We start from the raw sequence: 23070 nt of genomic DNA, 5'->3' as shown, positions 1-23070 counted from the left end.
ATCAAAATTACAGTACACTCAAAATAGTGTATACAATTTGTTATCAATTAAATCGCCCTTATCAGTCGAAATTGGTGATTTCCACCAATGACTATGAAATCCCACAAACAGCAGCAGCACATGACGTCAGTTACTGTAGCGCTCACTGTTGCGGGAAAAGCTGTTGACCGATGACTGGACATTTACATCAGATGAAATAGCTGGGTTTCGAAAGCGAAACGTCAAATCAACGGGGTTTTGCTGTGGCTAATATATTACACTGTTTAAGAAGGGTAAGGTTGCTTTCTATTTGGAAATGATTAAATTGCTTCTAAATACATTTAGCAGTAAACGCTGTAGCTAGCATATGGCTAACGTAGCTGAACATGTCATGCCCAGTTGTTGTTTACTAAAAACATGAACAAACACATTGACTAAGATACACTAGCTAAAATAACGCATCTAGTATTTGACTCTAAGTAGAATAACTTGGGTGGTGCTAAAATGCCAGACAGTTCGGTTTGCTAAAAAGATGAACTGGTAAACTGACGATGCGAGGCGTGCAAGGCTTGTTGTACAACTTTGTCGAAATGATGAATGGATAACTAGCTAGGTAGTGAGCTACATCTTCTACGTCTTTATTTCCCCCATGCGCTAACATAATATAGTTACCAGTTTTAGCTTGTCATTCTCTTTGTTATTGTGTATCGAAACGAAACTATTTTCTTTAATGAAACGTTATTAAGCTAACAAACAATCGTCTCCCGCAGTCACGGGATTGTTTAGCAACTGAGAGCGAGGTAGGAGCGCAGACAACATGCTCATTTTTAATCTAGACTATTCAGCATTAATGAATGACAACACTGTCTGGGAGGCATTTGCTATAGGTAAGTCTACACAACAAAATCGCCATCTGGGAACGAGCGCTGTAAACGAGAAGGCCCATCTGATAATTTATTCAGTCAGCGGAGGCAAGGTGCATTCAACTGATACGATGCACATTGTAGTACAGGCCTGCGGATGGATGTACAACACTGATATGATGGGCGAATTGAAAAGCTAGGATTAGGTTGCCGGTTGTAATGTACGGATGCGTTGTTTATGTATAGCTTAATAACTAGCAAGTTTTATTATGAGGCAAATAGGGATGCTATCAGTGTTTACATTCAATTTCCTTTGTTTGCAGCCAATTAGCTGGAAAGAAGGTGCCAGTCAGTGTGGGCTTTAATACTCAGATAGGCCTACTGTCCAATTGTTTACGTTGTTGGAATGCACACAGAATATTCCCATTAGTGCTGATTACATATCGGTGTTCATGCAGCTGATATTTGTTTATTTATTTCTAGAAAGGTGAATCAGCAGCCTGATACTCAGCTTCATCATTTTCAAGGTCTTGAATTGTGCTCAACAAGAAAATAACTCAAACTTGCTGTCCCCGCCACAGGCTGTTTAGGCCTTTTTATTAATCTTCTCCCAATAAATACTTTATTTTACTGTGCTCCTGATTTTACAAATGGTCGGGACGATACCAGTATCGTGATAATTTTTCCATAGCCAAAAATGAAAACACTAAGCAAATCAAACTCTTTGGTCCTTTAAAAAACGGTGGCGCTTTGTTTCCTTACCACTATACTAAGGAGCAGTGGTGGGACCAAGTCCCTATTATTCGAGTCACAGGCAAGTCTCCAGTCACAAGGTCCGAGTCCAAGTTGTCCATTCTCAGTGCCGGGTCAAGCTTTTTCAAGTCAAGTAAAGAAAAAAAATCTATACATGCAATTTCTTGTTCAACTACAAATCTTAGTCTATTTATTGAGGTTACCTGCATTTTTTGTTTTTGCTGAAAGTCTTTCATGTTAGCAGCCAATATCAAGTAGGGATATCATGTCACTTCTCTGAGATCCTGAGCAAGCAGAATAATAAGGCCTACCTACCTGTATGCAGCGATGGTTGCAGGATTGCCTGGAAAGCATGGTCTGTCTGCACAGCACGCTCACTTTGGCGGGCCACTCGTTGCCATGTGGCTAGCCCTTTGCTTCCTCACAAATACTGTCATTCATCCCATCATATTGAAGGCAGTGTGATGTCACAGATATCTAAAGACATCTAGCCAGTAGCCTATTGTTCTGGTAAAGATGCCTCGGTAGTACGTTTCTCAACTGTATTTGATATGGATAATCTAGATGGCCTAATCTGTTTTTGTCAGACAAGGAGTGCTTTCTGGGTCTCTAATCTGGATATGCGTGCCCTCCTTGACATGCCGGTGCTGATGGCTGGGCGTTGTTCAAAAATCAAGACGCGCAACTTTTTGGATGAGATTTTTGAGACAGTCATTTTGTGCAGTAACGTAGGCCTATATTAGAAAGCAAATAAAATAGGCAAAGCTGTTTTGTGTTTTTGTTTTTATATAAATACAAATGATAGGCTATATATAATACATTTTATATGTATGTGTAGCCTATTTAAAATGTGAATAAAAATATGTATTTTTTCCCCCATTCAGTTTCACTCGCACCCCCCCCCCCCCCCCCAAAAAAAAAAACGAGAACCACTAGACTATCTCACCCGACCTGTCTTGATTGACAATTTGCTGTTCCAATCAGAGGGCCTAGTGTGCGTTTTACTAGCCAATCTGTTGCAGGTTTTTGTGCATGCTGCGGCTACTGTCTCTGGCTGTGTGGAGGGTAATCCATGGAGAGTGCCACAAAATGTTTGACAAGACATTACAAAACCTGGCCAGATAAGTCAAAGTTGAGTCCCAAGTCTTGAGGCTCCAAGGCTCATCAAATATGTGACTCAAGTCCACACCTCTGCTAATGAGTATTGAGATACTAATATAAATCAAATCAAATTTTATTTGTCACATACGCATGGTTAGCAGATGTTAATGCGAGTGTAGCGAAATGCTTGTGCTTCTAGTTCTGACAATGCAGTAATAACCAACAAGTAATCTAACTAACAATTCCAAGACTGCTGTCTTATACACACAAGTGTAAGGGGATAAAGAATATGTACATAAAGATATATGAATGAGTGATGGTACAGAGCAGCATAGGCAAGATACAGTAGATGGTATCGAGTACAGTATATACATATGACATGAGTATGTAAACAAAGTGGCATAGTTAAAGTGGCTAGTGATACATGTATTACATAAAGATGCAGTAGATGATATAGAGTACAGTATATACGTATACATATGAGATAAATAATGTAGGGTAAGTAACATTATATAAGGTAGCATTGTTTAAAGTGGCTAGTGATATATTTTACATAATTTCCCATCAATTCCCATTATTAAAGTGGCTGGAGTTGAGTCAGTGTGTTGGCAGCAGCCACTCAATGTTAGTGGTTGCTGTTTAACAGTCTGATGGCCTTGAGATAGAAGCTGTTTTTCAGTCTCTCGGTCCCAGCTTTGATGCACCTGTACTGACCTCGCCTTCTGGATGGTTGCGAGGTGAACAGGCAGTGGCTCGGGTGGTTGTTGTCCTTGATCTTTATGGCCTTCCTGTAACATCGGGTGGTGTAGGTGTCCTGGAGGGCAGGCAGTTTGCCCCCGGTGATGCGTTGTGCAGACCTCACTACCCTCTGGAGAGCCTTACGGTTGTGGGCGGAGCAGTTGCCGTACCAGGCGGTGATACAGCCCGCCAGGATGCTCTCGATTGTGCATCTGTAGAAGTTTGTGAGTGCTTTTGGTGACAAGCCGAAATAGTCCCGGAGGTATTGTTTTCCTAAGGATATTAAATCTGCTTTGTGATTTGTTTTCTTGCCACAATACTAACAAGTATCGTGATACTGGTATTGCCCCAGCCAGTAGTTGTTACGGTTTATAATTGAGACGGGATAGTTTTCCCTTTATGGTGGAGCCCTAGCAGTTGAACAGTAAAATATTCCTGTAACATGATAGTGAAATGTCTGCCCATCTGATTTTCAGGCCTTCTCTGTGTTCTGGGGATGCATGCTGTTTAGTCTTATGTGGAGCAAAAATTTGACTCTTTTATGCATTGTATTGTGAACATGCACGCTTCCCTGTCCTGGCTTGCCATTTGAGAACTCTTCAGTGCATTACATTTTAAAGCACGATCTAAATACAATTCATTAATCTCCCATTCTTTCCGGTAGCATTAAGGATGAGAAAGATGGGGTGATTGCTAATAGGTTCCTGGATATTTCTGCTTTGTAGTCAAGCACCATCGCTCTATGTGATGGGATTGAATCGGGTCCAGACATTACTGAATCTCTATAGCAGCCAAGGAAATAACTACTCAAACCACTTCAAGTTTTTATGAGTCTATTCTTTTCACTGTCAGAGAAAGCCAAAGAGTAGAGAGAGGAGAAAGTACCGGCCTTGTTACACAGTAGGCTTGGTTGGGATAGGCTCATCTGTCCCATGTTGTCTCCATTCCTTTACAATCAGTGAGCAGTGAACACCAAAGAATGGATACCACTGGAGAAAGTACATGAATTGTTACATAGTAGGCTGTCTTGTCCAATATCACCTCCACTGAGTCTTTTACAATCAGGAACCACCAAAGCAGGGAGATTACTATGTTACAAGGCCTGTAGTTTTCCCCCCTATCTGACTCTTATAGTCTCCATTCCTTGACTATCAGAGTACATAAAATTCCAAAGTAAAAAATAGTGAACATTCAATTGCCAAAATATTGAAGATATTCCATTGTCACTGTCTGGTCCACATTGGGTAGACATCAATAGGAAATTACTATGAAGTAATAGACTAAAAACTAAGTAATATTTTATGACTTGATTATTTTTAATTCCTTAGTCATCTCGTGTCTGCTCAGGCAGTAGCATCCAGCCAGTCAGATAATGTTATCTCTGCTCCCTATACTGTACTGTCTTTAGTCATCCTATTTAGCTAGCTTGCCTAAGCATGCTGCAGCGCTGACAATTTGACTAGTTTTCAAATTAGATTTGCATGACACAGACATAATTTTCCTTTCACTGTCAGGCCCCTGGAAGTGACTAAGCATTTTCTTAGAATATTACCTAATCAGTTTTGTTACATGGGTTTGGTCAATCACAACATTGGCGCCTCAGAGGGGTTCTTGATCAATGTTTCTGATATTAGCTAGAAGCAATGTTGTGTGCTCCCCTCTGGGCTATTTCCTAGAGCTGGTTTACTGGTAAATATACAGTGCCTTCAGAAAGTATTAAAACCCATTGATGTTTTCCACATTTTGTTGTTGCAAAGTGGGATTAAAATGGGTAGAATTGTCATTTTTTTGTAAACGATCTACACAAAATACTCTGTCAAAATGTAACATTTGTATAAAAAAATATATATTTATTTATTTATTTATTACACACACACAGTTGAAGTCATAAGTTTACATACACTTAGCTTTGGAGTCATTGAAACTCGTTTTTCAACCACTCCACAAATTTCTTGTTAATTAACAAACTATAGTTTTGGCAAGTCGGTTAGGACATCTACTTTGTGCATGACACAAGTCATTGTTTACAGACAGATTTTTTCACTTATAATTCACTGTATCACAATTCCAGTGGGTCAGAAGTTTATGTACACTAAGTTGACTGTGCCTTTAAACAGCTTGGAAAATTCCATAAAATGATGTAATGGCTTTAGAAGCTTCTGATGTGTACCTGTGGATGTATTTCAAGACCTACCTTCAAACTCAGTGCCTCTTTGCCTGACACCATGGAAAAATACAAATTAAATCAGCCAAGACCTACATACGTGTGAGTGCATATATATATATATATATATATAAAGCATATATTTGTGCAAGCATATATATATATATAACACCATGTTTTCAGGACAAAAAGTGAATTGCTTTGCCACATGTTTTTGCAGTATTACTTTAGTGCCTTGATGCAAACAGAATGCATGTTTTTGAATATCTCTATTCTGTACAGGCTTCCTTCTTCACTTTGTCAATTAGATTAGTATTGTGGAGTAACTACAATGTTGTTGATCGATCCTCAGTTTTCTCCTATCACAGCCATTAAACTGTTTTAAAGTCACCATTGCCCTCATGGTGAAATCCGTGAGTGGTTTCCTTCCTCTCCGGCTACGGAGTTAGGAAGGACGCCTGTATCTTTATAGTGCCTGAGTGTATTGGTACACCATCCAAAGTGTAATTAATAACTTCATCATTCTCAAAGGGATATCCATGTCTGCTTTTTTTTTTTACCTATCTACCAATCGGTTCCCTTCTTTGTGATGAATTGTAAAACTTCCCTTGTCTTTGTTTGAAATTATTATTATTTTTTTACATAATTCCACTTTGATATTGGGGTATTGTGTTTATTCCAGTGATGACAAAAATATTTATTTATTCCATTTTAAATTCAGACTGCAACACAAACAAATTGGAGAAGGGGTGTGAATACTTTCTGAAACCACTGTATGTATGTATGTGTGTGTGTGTGTGTGTGTGTGTGTGTGAGAAGGGGAGTGCGTGACTAAGAATGAAAATGTATGCACTCACTACTGTAAGTCGCTCTGGATAAGAGTGTCTGCTAAATGACTAAAATGTAGATGTAAAAGAGCGGTGTCATGGAATGCTTGTGCTGTCCGCAAAGCCACTATTCAGTCCCAGACAGTTCCTAACTGAGCTGATGGATTGATTGTCTACACTACATTCTTGTTGATTCAGACATGCAGAGAGGTGAGTTCAGACAGCCCATGGATCAAGCTTACAGGAATTGCTGCTGGGTTGTGTATCTACCTTGTCAGCAAGCAATTATTATTGTCGGAACAGTCTAAATAGCTTGTGTCAGATAAGGATTGTCATCTGTTATGATCAAATTGTATTTGTCACATGCTTCGTTTACAGCAGGTGTAGACTAAGTGAAATGCTTACTTACGGGTCCTTTTCCAACAATGCAGAGTAGAAAATAACATGGTTATGTATATGAATATCAGTACCGAGTCGATTCTAGTGGTATGAGGTAATTGAAATAGCTATGTACTGGACAGGTAGGGGAATGTTGTGAAGCCAGATGCCAATGAATGTTACCCATCTGGGTCGAGTCCCCAATGGTCAAGCCAGTGTGCAGAAACCGTATCGGGATGCAGGGGACTACGTCCCAAATGGCACCCTATTCTCCTTTTAGTGCACTACTTTTGACCAGGGCCCAGAGGGTTGTGTTCAAAAGTAGTACACTCTCTAGGAAATGGGGTGCCATTTGGGAGACATGCAGGCTTTGGCACCAAGGGGAAATGGGACAGTCAGGTGTTACATAATTCTACGGTTATTCAATGTGGCCTGAAAAGATGGAGTGGTGGGGTGGCGTGGCCCCAGATGCTGTAGTGATGTGATCTGCCCCTCTGCTTTCCCTTGCTTATCCGATTGAGTGTGAGAGAGACAGGATTAGTGTGTGTGTGTGGACTTGACTGTACAAGCCAAGGGGAACTTGTTGTGCAGAAGCTACCGTCTAGGGATACAAAAGGCTAAGTTACACAACCAGAAGTGTCTCCACAAATCACTCGATAAACCTGCCATACAGTTGTATGCATTTTTTAAAAATGTGGTTGGCTCTGACCACCTGCATTTTAAATGTGTATTAAAGGAGGACAATAGAATGGAGCGAGCTTGAGATGGCTGAGGGACCCTGTAGAGTGAAGGAAGGGGGCATTGGGGTCAAACACAAGGCCCCCTGGACACATTTCTACCGAGGGCCCGTGCAATTATTTGTGTTGTCAATTCATTTTTTCCGCTTCCATATAGCCTGTGCTGCACTACAAGTCACAGCAATGCACTGCCAACGTGCTGTACACCAAACGGCAGTGCATTGCCACACACACACCCTTTCTCAGACCCAGCCACACCCACACACGAGCCAGCCAGTGTGCAGTATCATATCATCACTAATGGCACTGACTGAATCTTCTACAGAACCAAAAGTTTAAACTCGTAGGCATCGTGAATTCAATCTCAATTGCTCCGTTATCATGTGTCTCGTTTACCTTCCACAGCAGATGGAAAGTGTACAGACACATGTCATAGCTAGGCTAATAAATGTTGTAGTCTAGCTTCAGTTTTTAAAGCTTGACAATGAATAACCAAAAAACTAAACTTGCAATAAAACACCATGCAAAGGACAAACATGTCGGCCTATTACAGCAACATTTGAGCAGTATCCTAAGTTGGCTAATAAACTGCAATACATTTTGAGAACGCCATACAGCAATACTGCATTCAACCGCACTGGTGATCCATGCAGTGCAAAAAAATGAAAAACATTTTTTAAGTTTAAATGTTTAACAACCTATAGCTTCATTTTGTTGTTTATTAAATGCTTTTTGATTAGGGTGACAGCATATTATTCACATCTGAAAGCATAGCAGCAAAGGCTGAACAGATATTATTTATTATTTTTGTTTTAATATGTTAATGCTGTATTCAGCATCCCATGTACGTAGGTGGAATTATAAAGGGCCATCTTTTTTTCAAATAAAACCAGTTATAGGCATGGGTTTTTGTGTGTAAAAACTGTCTGGCCTGTGAATTCCTTGTTGTTTTTTCAATATGGCCCTTGTGCTGATTGAGTTTCACACCCCTGTAGTAAGGCAAGTGTTTCAAGGGTGAGTCCCTTTTTTCCTAGATAGTGATTAGGGTGCAATTTGGCACTCAGACCAGGTCTCCTACTAAAGCGAAGCAGATTAATAATGCATTTAATTACCAACACACCTCCTGCCTGGGTCCGTGGTGACGCTGTGCTCTGGTGCAGGAAAGCTTTTAGGGGAAAGGACTACCGTTTCCTGGAAAGTCTGAAGGACTGTGTGGATGGTCCGTCTTTCCTCATCTAGGTATTTTTGTGAAACACGTCAGGTCCTATTCAGTCAACTGGTAACTGGGTCTTCAAGATGTCTGCAAAACAAGCTTTATAGGCTAACATGCAGTGTAACTTTTCTTTTTGTTTTGCCCCATAGCCTAAACACTGTTTGGTTAAATAGCATACTGGCTGGTGCTGAGGTGGAGGCTGGTAGGAGGATGGGCTCATTGGAATGGAATACATGGAATGGTATCAAACAGATCATACATATGGAAACCACATGTTTGACTCCGCTCCATGAATTCCATTCCAGCCATTACAATGATCCTGTCCTCCTCTAGTTCTGCCCACCAGCCTCCACTGTAGTCCAGTTTGACCTGGTGGTGGTGTAACAATGCAGTGGATGAAAAGCACAACAAAACATCATGACAGTGACAGGTCACAAAGTGTTCTCTCCAGTGAGAGTATATTATTTGGATTAGGCCTAGATGTGGACAGTGGTCTGTCATTCTACATCCTTCCATTTCAGTTTACCGAGAACCCTATTGTCAGGACAAGTGGATCCTAAGCTAACGTTCCAGAATCACCTAGCCTATTCAAGAACAGCCAGTCATTGGACAGTGTTTAATGTGGCTTGATTCAACTCATGTCATCAATGCCTCCTCTCTCGCCCTGCCTCCTGTACATTGCATAGAGCAGACTGACTGAGCAGCTTAGCAGTGTTGATGGAGGGTATGTGACTCTGTGTGTGAACTGTCTGAGTGTTCTCAGGAAGAATCACTGGGCTGCTGCCTGGGCCTTTTGTCTGCCAGCTTCCTCAGTGTTCTCATCAGCTTTGTAATCAGGCAGATTCAGTGTTTGAATCTTAGCACAGTCTTTGCCAGTGTGGCCAAGACCGTGCTATCATTACCTTTTCCGGCGCCTCCTTTTAGAGGGAGGGGGTAAAACAAGCAAGGTGAAGAAAAATACTTCATATTATTGACCCAAGATGTGTCTGTTGAACTTTAATGCTGAAGCTGTCAAACATAATTAGTCTATGTTTACTATGTTTCACCATTTCCCTTCTCCTGCCTCACTTTCCAGAAAACTCCAGCTTGTCATGTTATCTCAAATGCAAAGTCCCACTCAACAGTGGTCTGTTCCTGTGAATGCCATACAGGTTTCTTTTCATGTTGCCTTGTTCCTCAGGCCACCAGTGAGAGAAACAGACCATGTCTCAGGACAAGAACAGCTACCCCGGGGTTATGGGGGAGAACAACCCCCTTCACAACAACGTCTACGGACCGCCCCAGCCCGGGTTCGGGATAGCCCCTCCCAACTACACCCCGGCTCCAGTGCAAGCTCCATACCCTGGCCAGCCTGCAGCCTATGGCCAGCCTGCAGCCTATGGCCAGCCTACACCATATGATCAACCTGCACCCTATGGTCAACCTGCACCCTATGGTCAGCCCGGGTTTCCCCAGGGAGGCCCCGGGTTTGGACAGGGACCCTACCCTCAGATGCCCTATCCCCAGGGCCCCTACCCCACAGTGCCCTACCAGCAACCTGCACAGCCAGGGTTCCCTGGTGACCCCAACAGTGAGTAGACAGTAGTGGACATGTAGCTGTGCTTGAGACATTTCACATGATTTATGTTTAGAAGAGCAGTCATATGGTGTCATGGAGAATCTAGGAAAAGGTTGATCTCTAGACACTCTTTCTGGTTCTTCTGGGTTTACCTCCATTCTATGCTTAAATGGCTATAAGATTGCAAAACTGTCCCAAGACCTGGGCTAACATTGCACATTATTTCTACACTTAAATGTTTTGTAACACTCATGCCCATGTCATACATCATTAATCCAAGTGGGCCAAACGCAATGTGCTCTGGTACAGTTAAATTAATTCTGTTACCAGTCTTCACTTCTGCTTATGTCAGTTTTCCATTTGAAAGGCAGTTTTGGAAATTATTAAGATCACTGTTTGGTTTTCCACTTAGATGGATGTATAATTACCCTGAGAATTTGCTGCCTGTATCTTTCACTGTCAATCAACCGAGTGTGCTGAAGAAGCACACATATCCTCCTCCTGAGGTTAAACTGTCTTACTGACTGACTGTCTCACTGACTGACTGTCTCACTGACTGACTGTCTCACTGACTGACTGTCTCACTGACTGACTGTCTCACTGACTGACTGTCTCACTGACTGACTGTCTCACTGACTGACTGATCAACAACTATATAGAACTAACCCTGTTAATGACCCGTGTCAAAACAACACATTCAATAGTCTCACAATCTACAAGCATTTGATTGCAAATAGACTCCTCACCCCTGTAGTGATTAAACCCATGGTTGCTATTTGGTCCTTATTGTTGTTATTGTCTGGGGTTTTCAGCTTCCGCGGGTGACGGTTACCATGGGGACGTGCCGCCGTCTTACTACGACAACGAGGAGTTTACCAACTCTGGCTTTGAGGACAAGAGCATCCGACAGGCGTTCATCAGAAAGGTGAGACATGAGAGGGGACGGGACCGCATGATTGAGAACAGAATAACATGCTGTCAGTTGAGTGAATGGAGATAGAAACCAAACCATTCTATCAGCTCCTAGTTATTCAGATATAAATGAGCTTTTAGCTAAATCTGGTGCAAAATGTAAATAAATAAATGGTGCAACGCATCACTTCTCACTTTTGAGATGTACTGTATGTTTTTGAGGTACATTGTACATGTCCAAATAAACTTCATGAATAAAACAATGATCTGCAATTATTTTCATGTTTTTGACTATTATTCAAAATTAAGAAATTCCCTCTCAAATCTAACCAGGAATGTTTCAACTTTAATTTCAATAGCCAATGTTGACTGACACTTTGTGATAGTTATTGAATATCTTTCTTGAGACAGTCCTATAACATCTGTCTGTCCAACCTTCTCCACCTCCTCCTAGGTGTTCCTGGTGCTGACCGTTCAGCTGATGGTCACCTTCTCCTTCGTGGCCGTCTTTACCTTTGTGGACGATGCCAAGTTGTTTGTGCGGCGTAACCCCTGGACGTACTACGTGTCCTACGCCATCTTCTTCGTGTCTCTCATCACCCTCAGCTGCTGTGGAGAGTTCCGTCGCAAACACCCCTGGAACCTGATGGCATTGGTACACCCCCAATCTGACTCTGGCTGCATGCTAAATGGCACCCTATTCCCTATGTAGTGTTCTATTTTAAAAGTAGTGCACTATGTAGGGAATAGGGTGCCAGTAGTGCACTACGTAGGGAATAGCGTGTCATTTGGGATGTAGACTCTTGTCTTTTAACCTCTAATAGATACATAGGGTTGATACATTAGACAATGCATCTGTTAATGTTTCAGGTCTTGGTTTGGGACCGTGTTGCTGGAATTGGGTAGATATTGATATTAGACTAGAGTTAAAAATATAAGATAGATATTGTCAAGATGGATATTGTTGTGTTTTATAAAACCGTGAAATCAACGAAGCGATGAAACACAGATTAGATTGATTAAAAGTGCACTATGCAAAAAGCACTCTGCCATTTCCTGGTTGCTAAAATTCTAAAATTTTGCCTAATTTCCGTTTCTATATGGAAAACAACAAGCAAATATAGTGTAGAGATTCATTTTCATAACCCAAAATATTGTATTTTCAGCGGTTTGAAGCTGGTGTACAAAACCGAAAACTAAACTTGAAAACTGGAATCATAGAAAGTGTACATAGAACAGATCTACCACTTCATAGACTTACTTTCAATGATAATTACACATCTATAACTCACATCTGGAAGTGAATTTTGTCTGGTCGCCCAAAAGGTTACATATTGTGGCTTTAAATACAATTGATGACCTGATTTGTCTCTATATATTAGTTATATAACATTATGAGAGGGATGTGTTGTGGTTGTAATACTGACGTTGTTATCTGCCCTCAGTCCATCCTGACCCTGAGTCTGTCCTACATGGTGGGGATGATCGCCAGCTTCTACGACACGGAGACTGTCATCATGGCTGTGGGCATCACCGCTGTGGTCTGCTTCACCGTGGTCCTCTTCTCACTACAGGTCAGTAGTACACACATGCACACAGGCATGAACGTGTATACACACACACACACACTCCATCCTGACTTCCACCTTGCTGTCAGTATCACACTTACGGTTTTGCAAACCATGATATTATGGAGTCTTTTTCTGCCTCCATGGCCTTAGTAATAGTGAAAATGAAACAATCACATACTGTCACTCTTACATACTGTCACTATTTCTATCACGTACTATTATTGTCACTATCACTTACAATTGCTATCACTATTACATACTGTCACTATTACTATCACATACTATGGCATAGCCTTGAGAATTGAGGAATGTTCGGGGGCTTTAACCTCAACTCCCTCTTGGGACAATAACAATCCTTGACAATCCCTAATTTCCCGGTTTTCTCCCCTAATCCAGAGCAAGTATGACTTCACTTCCTGCCGCGGCGTTCTGTTTGTGTGTTTGATCGTCCTGCTGCTCTTCTCCATCCTCTGCATCTTCATCCGCCACAGGATCCTCCACATCGTCTACGCCTCCCTGGGAGCCCTGCTCTTCACCTGCGTAAGTAGAGGAACTCACCTGAATTTTAATGATGTATTGCATTTATATGGCACTTTTCAGGGCTTCATGTTTTAAGGGGGGCTCTCGCCTCATCCACACCACTGTGTGACCTGTGAAAGTGTAATAAGTAAATGTGGCATGGTTGACTATCAGGACAAATTTTATAGGGTGTAAAGGGTGTGTTGTTTACTAGGGATGTCTGTCATTATAATCAATGTTATGGTGCATATGGGATGATTGCTAAATGACAGGGTTGTGACAGGGCTATACCAAGGATGTGTATATAAACCCTGTCTTCAACACAGCGCTGCCCTTCTTGTGTGTGTATATGTAAGTCATAGAGCTCAATGGGTATAGCTCAAACAGAATCCAAGCTCAGCGGGACAGGGATTGACTGAGTCCAACTGTTTGGCTATGTGACCGGATTATCACGCAGCTGCTGGTGGCCTCAGGTTTACCACCTCTGTCTGAGCCCAGTCTGCTCTCCCTGCAAACTGGGATAATTTCATATTTTTGTGTGGAAAAGTGAGAACAAAACTTTTTTTTAATTTTTTTTTTTAACATTGTTACATTTTGGAAACTCTAAAGGTGGAAAACGACCTTGCTGTTCCGATCAGTCAGTTATGGGCACTAGTCAGACTCACCAAAAGTGTTGTGCCCAAAGCTCTCATTCACCTTTAAACAAGGCAGTAAAAAGAGAGGGAAGCGTGTTAGTGAGGATGGGGGGAGGACAGCGTGTTAGTGAGGATGGGGGAGGGCGGCGTGTTAGTGAGGATGGGGGAGGGCGGGCGTGTTAGTGAGGATGGGGGAGGGCGGCGTGTTAGTGAGGATGGGGGAGGGCGGCGGGTTAGTGAGGATGGGGGGAGGGCGGCGTGTTAGTGAGGATGGGGGAGGGCGGCGTGTTAGTGAGGATGGGGGGAGGGCGGCGTGTTAGTGAGGATGGGGGGAGGGCGGCGTGTTAGTGAGGATGGGGGAGGGCGGCGTGTTAGTGAGGATGGGGGAGGGCGGCGTGTTAGTGAGGATGGGGGAGGGCGGCGTGTTAGTGAGGATGGGGGGAGGGCGGCGTGTTAGTGAGGATGGGGGGAGGGCGGCGTGTTAGTGAGGATGGGGGAGGGCGGCGTGTTAGTGAGGATGGGGGAGGGCGGCGTGTTAGTGAGGATGGGGGAGGGCGGCGTGTTAGTGAGGATGGGGGAGGGCGGCGTGTTAGTGAGGATGGGGGGAGGGCGTGTTAGTGAGGATGGGGGGAGGGCGGCGTGTTAGTGAGGATGGGGGAGGGCGGCGTGTTAGTGAGGATGGGGGGGGGCGGCGTGTTAGTGAGGATGGGGGAGGGCGGCGTGTTAGTGAGGATGGGGGAGGGCGGCGTGTTAGTGAGGATGGGGGAGGGGCGGCGTGTTAGTGAGGATGGGGGAGGGCGGCGTGTTAGTGAGGATGGGGGGAGGGCGGCGTGTTAGTGAGGATGGGGGGAGGGCGGCGTGTTAGTGAGGATGGGGGGAGGGCGGCGTGTTAGTGAGGATGGGGGGAGGGCGGCGTGTTAGTGAGGATGGGGGGAGGGCGGCGTGTTAGTGAGGATGGGGGGAGGGCGGCGTGTTAGTGAGGATGGGGGGAGGGCGGCGTGTTAGTGAGGATGGGGGGAGGGCGGCGTGTTAGTGAGGATGGGGGAGGGCGGCGTGTTAGTGAGGATGGGGGGAGGGCGGCGTGTTAGTGAGGATGGGGGGGCGGCGTGTTAGTGAGGATGGGGGAGGGCGGCGTGTTAGTGAGGATGGGGGGAGGGCGGCGTGTTCGTGAGGATGGGTGGCGGGGCAGGGTGGCATGTTTGTGAGTGGGGTCAGGGCAGGGTGTTAGTGAGGATGGGTGGAGGGGCAAGGCGGCGTGTTAGTGAGGATGGGTGGCGGGGCAGGGTGGCATGTTTGTGAGTGGGGTCAGGGCAGCGTGTTAGTGAGGATGGGTGGAGGGGCAAGGCGGCGTGTTAGTGAGGATGGGTGGCGGGGCAGGGTGGCATGTTTGTGAGTGGGGTCAGGGCAGCGTGTTCGTGAGGATGGGTGGCGGGGCAGGGCAGGGCAGCGTGTTAGTGAGGATGGGTGGAGGGGCAGGGCAGCGTGTTAGTGAGGATGGGGGAGGGCAGTGTGTTAGTGAGGATGGGGGGAGGGCGGCGTGTTAGTGAGGATGGGGGAGGGCGGCGTGTTAGTGAGGATGGGGGGAGGGCGGCGTGTTAGTGAGGATGGGGGGAGGGCGGCGTGTTAGTGAGGATGGGGGAGGGCGGCGTGTTAGTGAGGATGGGGGAGGGCGGCGTGTTAGTGAGGATGGGGGAGGGCGGCGTGTTAGTGAGGATGGGGGAGGGCGGCGTGTTAGTGAGGATGGGGGAGGGCGGCGTGTTAGTGAGGATGGGGGGAGGGCGGCGTGTTAGTGAGGATGGGTGGCGGGGCAGGGCAGGGCAGCGTGTTAGTGAGGATGGGTGGAGGGGCAGGGCAGCGTGTTCGTGAGTATGGGTGGCGGGGCAGGGCAGGGCAGCGTGTTAGTGAGGATGGGGGAGGGGCAGGGCAGCGTGTTAGTGAGGATGGGTGGAGGGGCAGGGCAGCGTGTTAGTGAGGATGGGTGGAGGGGGAGGGCGGCGTGTTCGTGAGTATGGGTGGCGGGGCAGGGCGGCGTGTTCGTGAGTATGGGTGGCGGGGCAGGGCAGGGCAGCGTGTTAGTGAGGATGGGGGAGGGGCAGGGCAGCGTGTTAGTGAGGATGGGTGGCGGGGCAGGGCAGGGCAGCGTGTTAGTGAGGATGGGGGGAGGGCAGCGTTTTAGTGAGGATGGGGGAGGGCAGCGTGTTAGTGAGGATGGGGGAGGGCAGCGTGTTAGTGAGGATGGGGGAGGGCAGCGTGTTAGTGAGGATGGGTGGAGGGGCAGGGCGGCGTGTTCGTAAGGATGGGTGGAGGGGCAGGGTGGCATGTTTGTGAGTGGGGGCAGGGCAGGGTGTTAGTGAGGATGGGTGGAGGGGCAGGGCGGCGTGTTCGTAAGGATGGGTGGAGGGGCAGGGTGGCATGTTTGTGAGTGGGGGCAGGGCAGGGTGTTAGTGAGGATGGGTGGAGGGGGAGGGCAGCGTGTTAGTGAGGATGGGGGAGGGCAGCGTGTTAGTGAGGATGGGGGAGGGCAGCGTGTTAGTGAGGATGGGGGGAGGGCAGCGTGTTAATGAGGATGGGGGAGGGCAGCGTGTTAGTGAGGATGGGGAGGGAAGCGTGTTAGTGAGGATGGGGGGAGGGCAGCGTGTTAGTGAGGATGGGGGGAGGGCAGCGTGTTAGTGAGGATGGGGGAGGGCAGCGTGTTAGTGAGGATGGGTGGAGGGGCAGGGCAGCGTGTTAGTGAGGATGGGTGGCGGGGCAGGGCAGGGCAGCGTGTTAGTGAGGAGGGGCAGGGCAGCATGTTAGGGAGTATGGGTGGAGGGGCAGGGCAGCGTGTTAGTGAGGATGGGTGGCGGGGCAGGGCAGGGCAGCATGTTAGTGAGGATGGGTGGAGGGGCAGGACAGGGCAGCGTGTTCGTGAGGATGGGTGGCGGGGCAGGGCAGCGTGTTAGTGAGGATGGGGGAGGGGCAGGGCAGCGTGTTAGTGAGGATGGGGGAGGGGGAGGGCGGCGTGTTAGTGAGGATGGGTGGAGGGGCAGGGCAGCGTGTTCGTGAGGATGGGTGGCGGTGCAGGGCAGGGCAGCGTGATGGTGAGTATGGGTGGAGGGGCAGGGCAGCGTGTTAGTGAGGATGGGGGGAGGGGGAGGGCGGCGTGTTAGTGAGGATGGGTGGAGGGGGAGGGCGACGTGTTAGTGAGGATGGGTGGAGGGGCAAGGCGGCGTGTTCGTGAGGATGGGTGGCGGGGCAGGGTGGCATGTTTGTGAGTGGGGTCAGGGCAGGGTGTTAGTGAGGATGGGTGGAGGGGCAAGGCGGCGTGTTAGTGAGGATGGGTGGCGGGGCAGGGTGGCATGTTTGTGAGTGGGGTCAGGGCAGCGTGTTCGTGAGGATGGGTGGCGGGGCAGGGCAGGGCAGCGTGTTAGTGAGGATGGGTGGAGGGGCAGGGCAGCGTGTTAGTGAGGATGGGGGGAGGGCAGTGTGTTAGTGAGGATGGGGGGAGGGCGGTGTGTTAGTGAGGATGGGGGGAGGGCGGCGTGTTAGTGAGGATGGGGGAGGGCGGCGTGTTAGTGAGGATGGGGGGAGGGCGGCGTGTTAGTGAGGATGGGGGGAGGGCGGCGTGTTAGTGAGGATGGGGTGAGGGCGGCGGGTTAGTGAGGAGTGGGGGAGGGCAGCGGGTTAGTGAGGATGGGGGAGGGCAGCGGGTTAGTGAGGATGGGGGGAGGGCAGCGGGTTAGTGAGGATGGGGGGAGGGCAGCGGGTTAGTGAGGATGGGGGAGGGCAGCGGGTTAGTGAGGATGGGGGGAGGGCAGCGGGTTAGTGAGGATGGGGGGAGGGCAGCGGGTTAGTGAGGATGGGGGGAGGGCAGCGGGTTAGTGAGGATGGGTGGAGGGGCAGGACAGGGCAGCGTGTTAGTGAGGATGGGGGAGGGGCAGGGCAGCGTGTTAGTGAGGATGGGGGGAGGGCAGCGGGTTAGTGAGGATGGGGGGAGGGCAGCGGGTTAGTGAGGATGGGGGGAGGGCAGCGGGTTAGTGAGGATGGGGGGAGGGCAGCGGGTTAGTGAGGATGGGTGGAGGGGCAGGACAGGGCAGCGTGTTAGTGAGGATGGGGGAGGGGCAGGGCAGCGTGTTAGTGAGGATGGGCGGGGCAGGGCAGGGCAGCGTGTTAGTGAGGATGGGGGAGGGGCAGGGCAGCGTGTTAGTGAGGATGGGGGGAGGGCAGCGTGTTAGTGAGGATGGGGGGAGGGCGGCGTGTTAGTGAGGATGGGGGGTGGGAGGCGTGTTAGTGAGGATGGAGGTGGGAGGCGTGTTAGTGAGGATGGGGGGTGGGAGGCGTGTTAGTGAGGATGGAGGTGGGAGGCGTGTTAGTGAGGATGGGGGTGGGAGGCGTGTTAGTGAGGATGGGGGGAGGGAGGCGTGTTAGTGAGGATGGGGGAGGGCGGCGTGTTAGTGAGGATGGGGGAGGGAGGCTTATTAGTGAGGATGGGGGGAGGGAGGCGTGTTAGTGAGGATGGGGGGAGGGAGGCGTGTTAGTGAGGATGGGGGAGGGAGGCGTGTTAGTGAGGATGGGGGAGGGAGGCGTGTTAGTGACGATGGGGGAGGGAGGCGTGTTAGTGAGGATGGGGGAGGGAGGCGTGTTAATGAGGATGGGGGAGGGCGGCGTGTTAGTGAGGATGGGGGGGGGGAGGGCGGCGTGTTAGTGAGGATGGGGGAGGGCGGCGTGTTAGTGAGGATGGGGGAGGGCGGCGTGTTAGTGAGGATGGGGGAGGCGGGCGTGTTAGTGAGGATGGGGGGAGGGCGGCGTGTTAGTGAGGATGGGGGGAGGGAGGCTTATTAGTGAGGATGGGGGGAGGGAGGCGTGTTAGTGAGGATGGGGGAGGGAGGCGTGTTAGTGAGGATGGGGGAGGGAGGCGTGTTAGTGAGGATGGGGGGAGGGAGGCGTGTTAGTGAGGATGGGGGGAGGGAGGCGTGTTAGTGACGATGGGGGAGGGAGGCGTGTTAGTGAGGATGGGGGAAGGAGGCGTGTTAATGAGGATGGGGGAGGGCGGCGTGTTAGTGAGGATGGGGGAGGGGGAGGGCGGCGTGTTAGTGAGGATGGGGGGAGGGCGGCGTGTTAGTGAGGATGGGGGAGGCGGGCGTGTTAGTGAGGATGGGGGGAGGGAGGCGTGTTAGTGAGGATGGGGGGAGGGAGGCGTGTTAGTGAGGATGGGGGAGGGCGGCGTGTTAGTGAGGATGGGGGAGGGCGGCGTGTTAGTGAGGATGGGGGAGGGCGGCGTGTTTGGGGGGAGGGCGGCGTGTTAGTGAGGATGGGGGGAGGGAGGCGTGTTAGTGAGGATGGGGGAGGGCGGCGTGTTAGTGAGGATGGGGGAGGGCAGCGTTTTAGTGAGGATGGGGAGGGCAGCGTGTTAGTGAGGATGGGGGGAGGGCAGCGTTTTAGTGAGGATGGGGGAGGGCAGCGTTTTAGTGAGGATGGGGAGGGCAGCGTTTTAGTGAGGATGGGGAGGGCAGCGTGTTAGTGAGGATGGGGGGAGGGCGGCGTGTTAGTGAGGATGGGGGAGGGCGGCGTGTTAGTGAGGATGGGGGAGGGCGGCGTGTTTGGGGGAGGGCGGCGTGTTAGTGAGGATGGGGGGAGGGAGGCGTGTTAGTGAGGATGGGGGAGGGCGGCGTGTTAGTGAGGATGGGGGAGGGCAGCGTTTTAGTGAGGATGGGGGAGGGCAGCGTGTTAGTGAGGATGGGGGGAGGGCAGCGTTTTAGTGAGGATGGGGGAGGGCAGCGTTTTAGTGAGGATGGGGGAGGGCAGCGTGTTAGTGAGGATGGGTGGAGGGGCAGGGCGGCGTGTTCGTAAGGATGGGTGGAGGGGCAGGGTGGCATGTTTGTGAGTGGGGGCAGGGCAGGGTGTTAGTGAGGATGGGTGGAGGGGCAGGGCGGCGTGTTCGTAAGGATGGGTGGAGGGGCAGGGTGGCATGTTTGTGAGTGGGGGCAGGGCAGGGTGTTAGTGAGGATGGGTGGAGGGGGAGGGCAGCGTGTTAGTGAGGATGGGGGAGGGCAGCGTGTTAGTGAGGATGGGGGGAGGGCAGCGTGTTAGTGAGGATGGGGGGAGGGCAGCGTGTTAGTGAGGATGGGGGGAGGGAAGCGTGTTAGTGAGGATGGGGGAGGGAAGCGTGTTAGTGAGGATGGGGGGAGGGCAGCGTGTTAGTGAGGATGGGGGAGGGAAGCGTGTTAGTGAGGATGGGGGGAGGGCAGTGTGTTAGTGAGGATGGGTGGAGGGGCAGGGCAGCGTGTTAGTGAGGATGGGTGGCGGGGCAGGGCAGGGCAGCGTGTTAGTGAGGAGGGGCAGGGCAGCATGTTAGGGAGGATGGGTGGAGGGGCAGGGCAGCGTGTTAGTGAGGATGGGTGGCGGGGCAGGGCAGGGCAGCATGTTAGTGAGGATGGGTGGAGGGGCAGGACAGGGCAGCGTGTTCGTGAGGATGGGTGGCGGGGCAGGGCAGCGTGTTAGTGAGGATGGGGGAGGGGCAGGGCAGGGCAGCGTGTTAGTGAGGATGGGGGAGGGGGAGGGCGGCGTGTTAGTGAGGATGGGTGGAGGGGCAGGGCAGCGTGTTCGTGAGGATGGGTGGCGGTGCAGGGCAGGGCAGCGTGATGGTGAGTATGGGTGGAGGGGCAGGGCAGCGTGTTAGTGAGGATGGGGGAGGGGGAGGGCGGTGTGTTAGTGAGGATGGGTGGAGGGGGAGTGCGACGTGTTAGTGAGGATGGGTGGAGGGGCAAGGCGGCGTGTTAGTGAGGATGGGTGGCGGGGCAGGGTGGCATGTTTGTGAGTGGGGTCAGGGCAGGGTGTTAGTGAGGATGGGTGGAGGGGCCGGGCAGCGTGTTCGTGAGGATGGGTGGCGGGGCAGGGCAGGGCAGCGTGATGGTGAGGATGGGTGGAGGGGCAGGGCAGCGTGTTAGTGAGGATGGGGGGAGGGCAGTGTGTTAGTGAGGATGGGGGAGGGCGGCGTGTTAGTGAGGATGGGGGGAGGGCAGCGTTTTAGTGAGGATGGGGGAGGGCAGCGTTTTAGTGAGGATGGGGGAGGGCAGCGTGTTAGTGAGGATGGGGGAGGGCAGCGTGTTAGTGAGGATGGGGGAGGGCAGCGTGTTAGTGAGGATGGGGGAGGGCAGCGTGTTAGTGAGGATGGGTGGAGGGGCAGGGCGGCGTGTTCGTAAGGATGGGTGGAGGGGCAGGGTGGCATGTTTGTGAGTGGGGGCAGGGCAGGGTGTTAGTGAGGATGGGTGGAGGGGCAGGGCGGCGTGTTCGTAAGGATGGGTGGAGGGGCAGGGTGGCATGTTTGTGAGTGGGGGCAGGGCAGGGTGTTAGTGAGGATGGGTGGAGGGGGAGGGCAGCGTGTTAGTCAGGATGGGGGAGGGCAGCGTGTTAGTGAGGATGGGGGAGGGCAGCGTGTTAGTGAGGATGGGGGGAGGGCAGCGTGTTAATGAGGATGGGGGGAGGGCAGCGTGTTAGTGAGGATGGGGGAGGGAAGCGTGTTAGTGAGGATGGGGGAGGGCAGCGTGTTAGTGAGGATGGGGGAGGGAAGCGTGTTAGTGAGGATGGGGGAGGGCAGCGTGTTAGTGAGGATGGGTGGAGGGGCAGGGCAGCGTGTTAGTGAGGATGGGTGGCGGGGCAGGGCAGGGCAGCGTGTTAGTGAGGAGGGGCAGGGCAGCATGTTAGGGAGTATGGGTGGAGGGGCAGGGCAGCGTGTTAGTGAGGATGGGTGGCGGGGCAGGGCAGGGCAGCATGTTAGTGAGGATGGGTGGAGGGGCAGGACAGGGCAGCGTGTTCGTGAGGATGGGTGGCGGGGCAGGGCAGCGTGTTAGTGAGGATGGGGGAGGGGCAGGGCAGCGTGTTAGTGAGGATGGGGGAGGGGGAGGGCGGCGTGTTAGTGAGGATGGGTGGAGGGGCAGGGCAGCGTGTTCGTGAGGATGGGTGGCGGTGCAGGGCAGGGCAGCGTGATGGTGAGTATGGGTGGAGGGGCAGGGCAGCGTGTTAGTGAGGATGGGGGGAGGGGGAGGGCGGCGTGTTAGTGAGGATGGGTGGAGGGGGAGGGCGACGTGTTCGTGAGGATGGGTGGAGGGGCAAGGCGGCGTGTTCGTGAGGATGGGTGGCGGGGCAGGGTGGCATGTTTGTGAGTGGGGTCAGGGCAGGGTGTTAGTGAGGATGGGTGGAGGGGCAAGGCGGCGTGTTAGTGAGGATGGGTGGCGGGGCAGGGTGGCATGTTTGTGAGTGGGGTCAGGGCAGCGTGTTCGTGAGGATGGGTGGCGGGGCAGGCTAGGGCAGCGTGTTAGTGAGGATGGGTGGAGGGGCAGGGCAGCGTGTTAGTGAGGATGGGGGAGGGCAGTGTGTTAGTGAGGATGGGGGGAGGGCGGCGTGTTAGTGAGGATGGGGGAGGGCGGCGTGTTAGTGAGGATGGGGGAGGGCGGCGTGTTAGTGAGGATGGGGGGGAGGGCGGCGTGTTAGTGAGGATGGGGGGAGGGCGGCGTGTTAGTGAGGATGGGGGAGGGCGGCGTGTTAGTGAGGATGGGGTGAGGGCGGCGGGTTAGTGAGGATGGGGGGAGGGAAGCGTGTTAGTGAGGATGGGGGGAGGGCAGCGTGTTAGTGAGGATGGGTGGAGGGGCAGGGCAGCGTGTTAGTGAGGATGGGTGGCGGGGCAGGGCAGGGCAGCGTGTTAGTGAGGAGGGGCAGGGCAGCATGTTAGGGAGTATGGGTGGAGGGGCAGGGCAGCGTGTTAGTGAGGATGGGTGGCGGGGCAGGGCAGGGCAGCATGTTAGTGAGGATGGGTGGAGGGGCAGGACAGGGCAGCGTGTTCGTGAGGATGGGTGGCGGGGCAGGGCAGCGTGTTAGTGAGGATGGGGGAGGGGCAGGGCAGGGCAGCGTGTTAGTGAGGATGGGGGAGGGGGAGGGCGGCGTGTTAGTGAGGATGGGTGGAGGGGCAGGGCAGCGTGTTCGTGAGGATGGGTGGCGGTGCAGGGCAGGGCAGCGTGATGGTGAGTATGGGTGGAGGGGCAGGGCAGCGTGTTAGTGAGGATGGGGGGAGGGGGAGGGCGGTGTGTTAGTGAGGATGGGTGGAGGGGGAGTGCGACGTGTTAGTGAGGATGGGTGGAGGGGCAAGG

The 23070-nt window shown here is 50.9% G+C and overlaps 1 protein-coding gene across 1 annotated transcript in view; it reads left to right on the top strand.

Annotated features, from left to right (window-relative positions):
• Positions 1–135: 135 nt before the first annotated feature.
• Positions 136–23070, top strand: part of LOC135549629 (protein lifeguard 1-like) — a 36712-nt gene continuing 13777 nt past the window's right edge. Inside the window, exons 1-6 of the mRNA XM_064979776.1 lie at positions 136–272; positions 9934–10323; positions 11124–11236; positions 11678–11878; positions 12669–12797; positions 13191–13334. Of these exons, the coding sequence (XP_064835848.1) occupies positions 9957–10323; positions 11124–11236; positions 11678–11878; positions 12669–12797; positions 13191–13334 (954 nt within the window). The 5' untranslated portion in view covers positions 136–272; positions 9934–9956. The remainder of the gene's footprint in view (positions 273–9933; positions 10324–11123; positions 11237–11677; positions 11879–12668; positions 12798–13190; positions 13335–23070) is intronic.

Source organism: Oncorhynchus masou, chromosome 12 (assembly GCF_036934945.1).
Source record: "Oncorhynchus masou masou isolate Uvic2021 chromosome 12, UVic_Omas_1.1, whole genome shotgun sequence".
Lineage (NCBI taxonomy): Eukaryota > Metazoa > Chordata > Actinopteri > Salmoniformes > Salmonidae > Oncorhynchus > Oncorhynchus masou.
The sequence above is the reverse complement of the archived record's forward strand: the minus strand, read 5'-3'. Positions and strand labels throughout refer to the sequence as shown.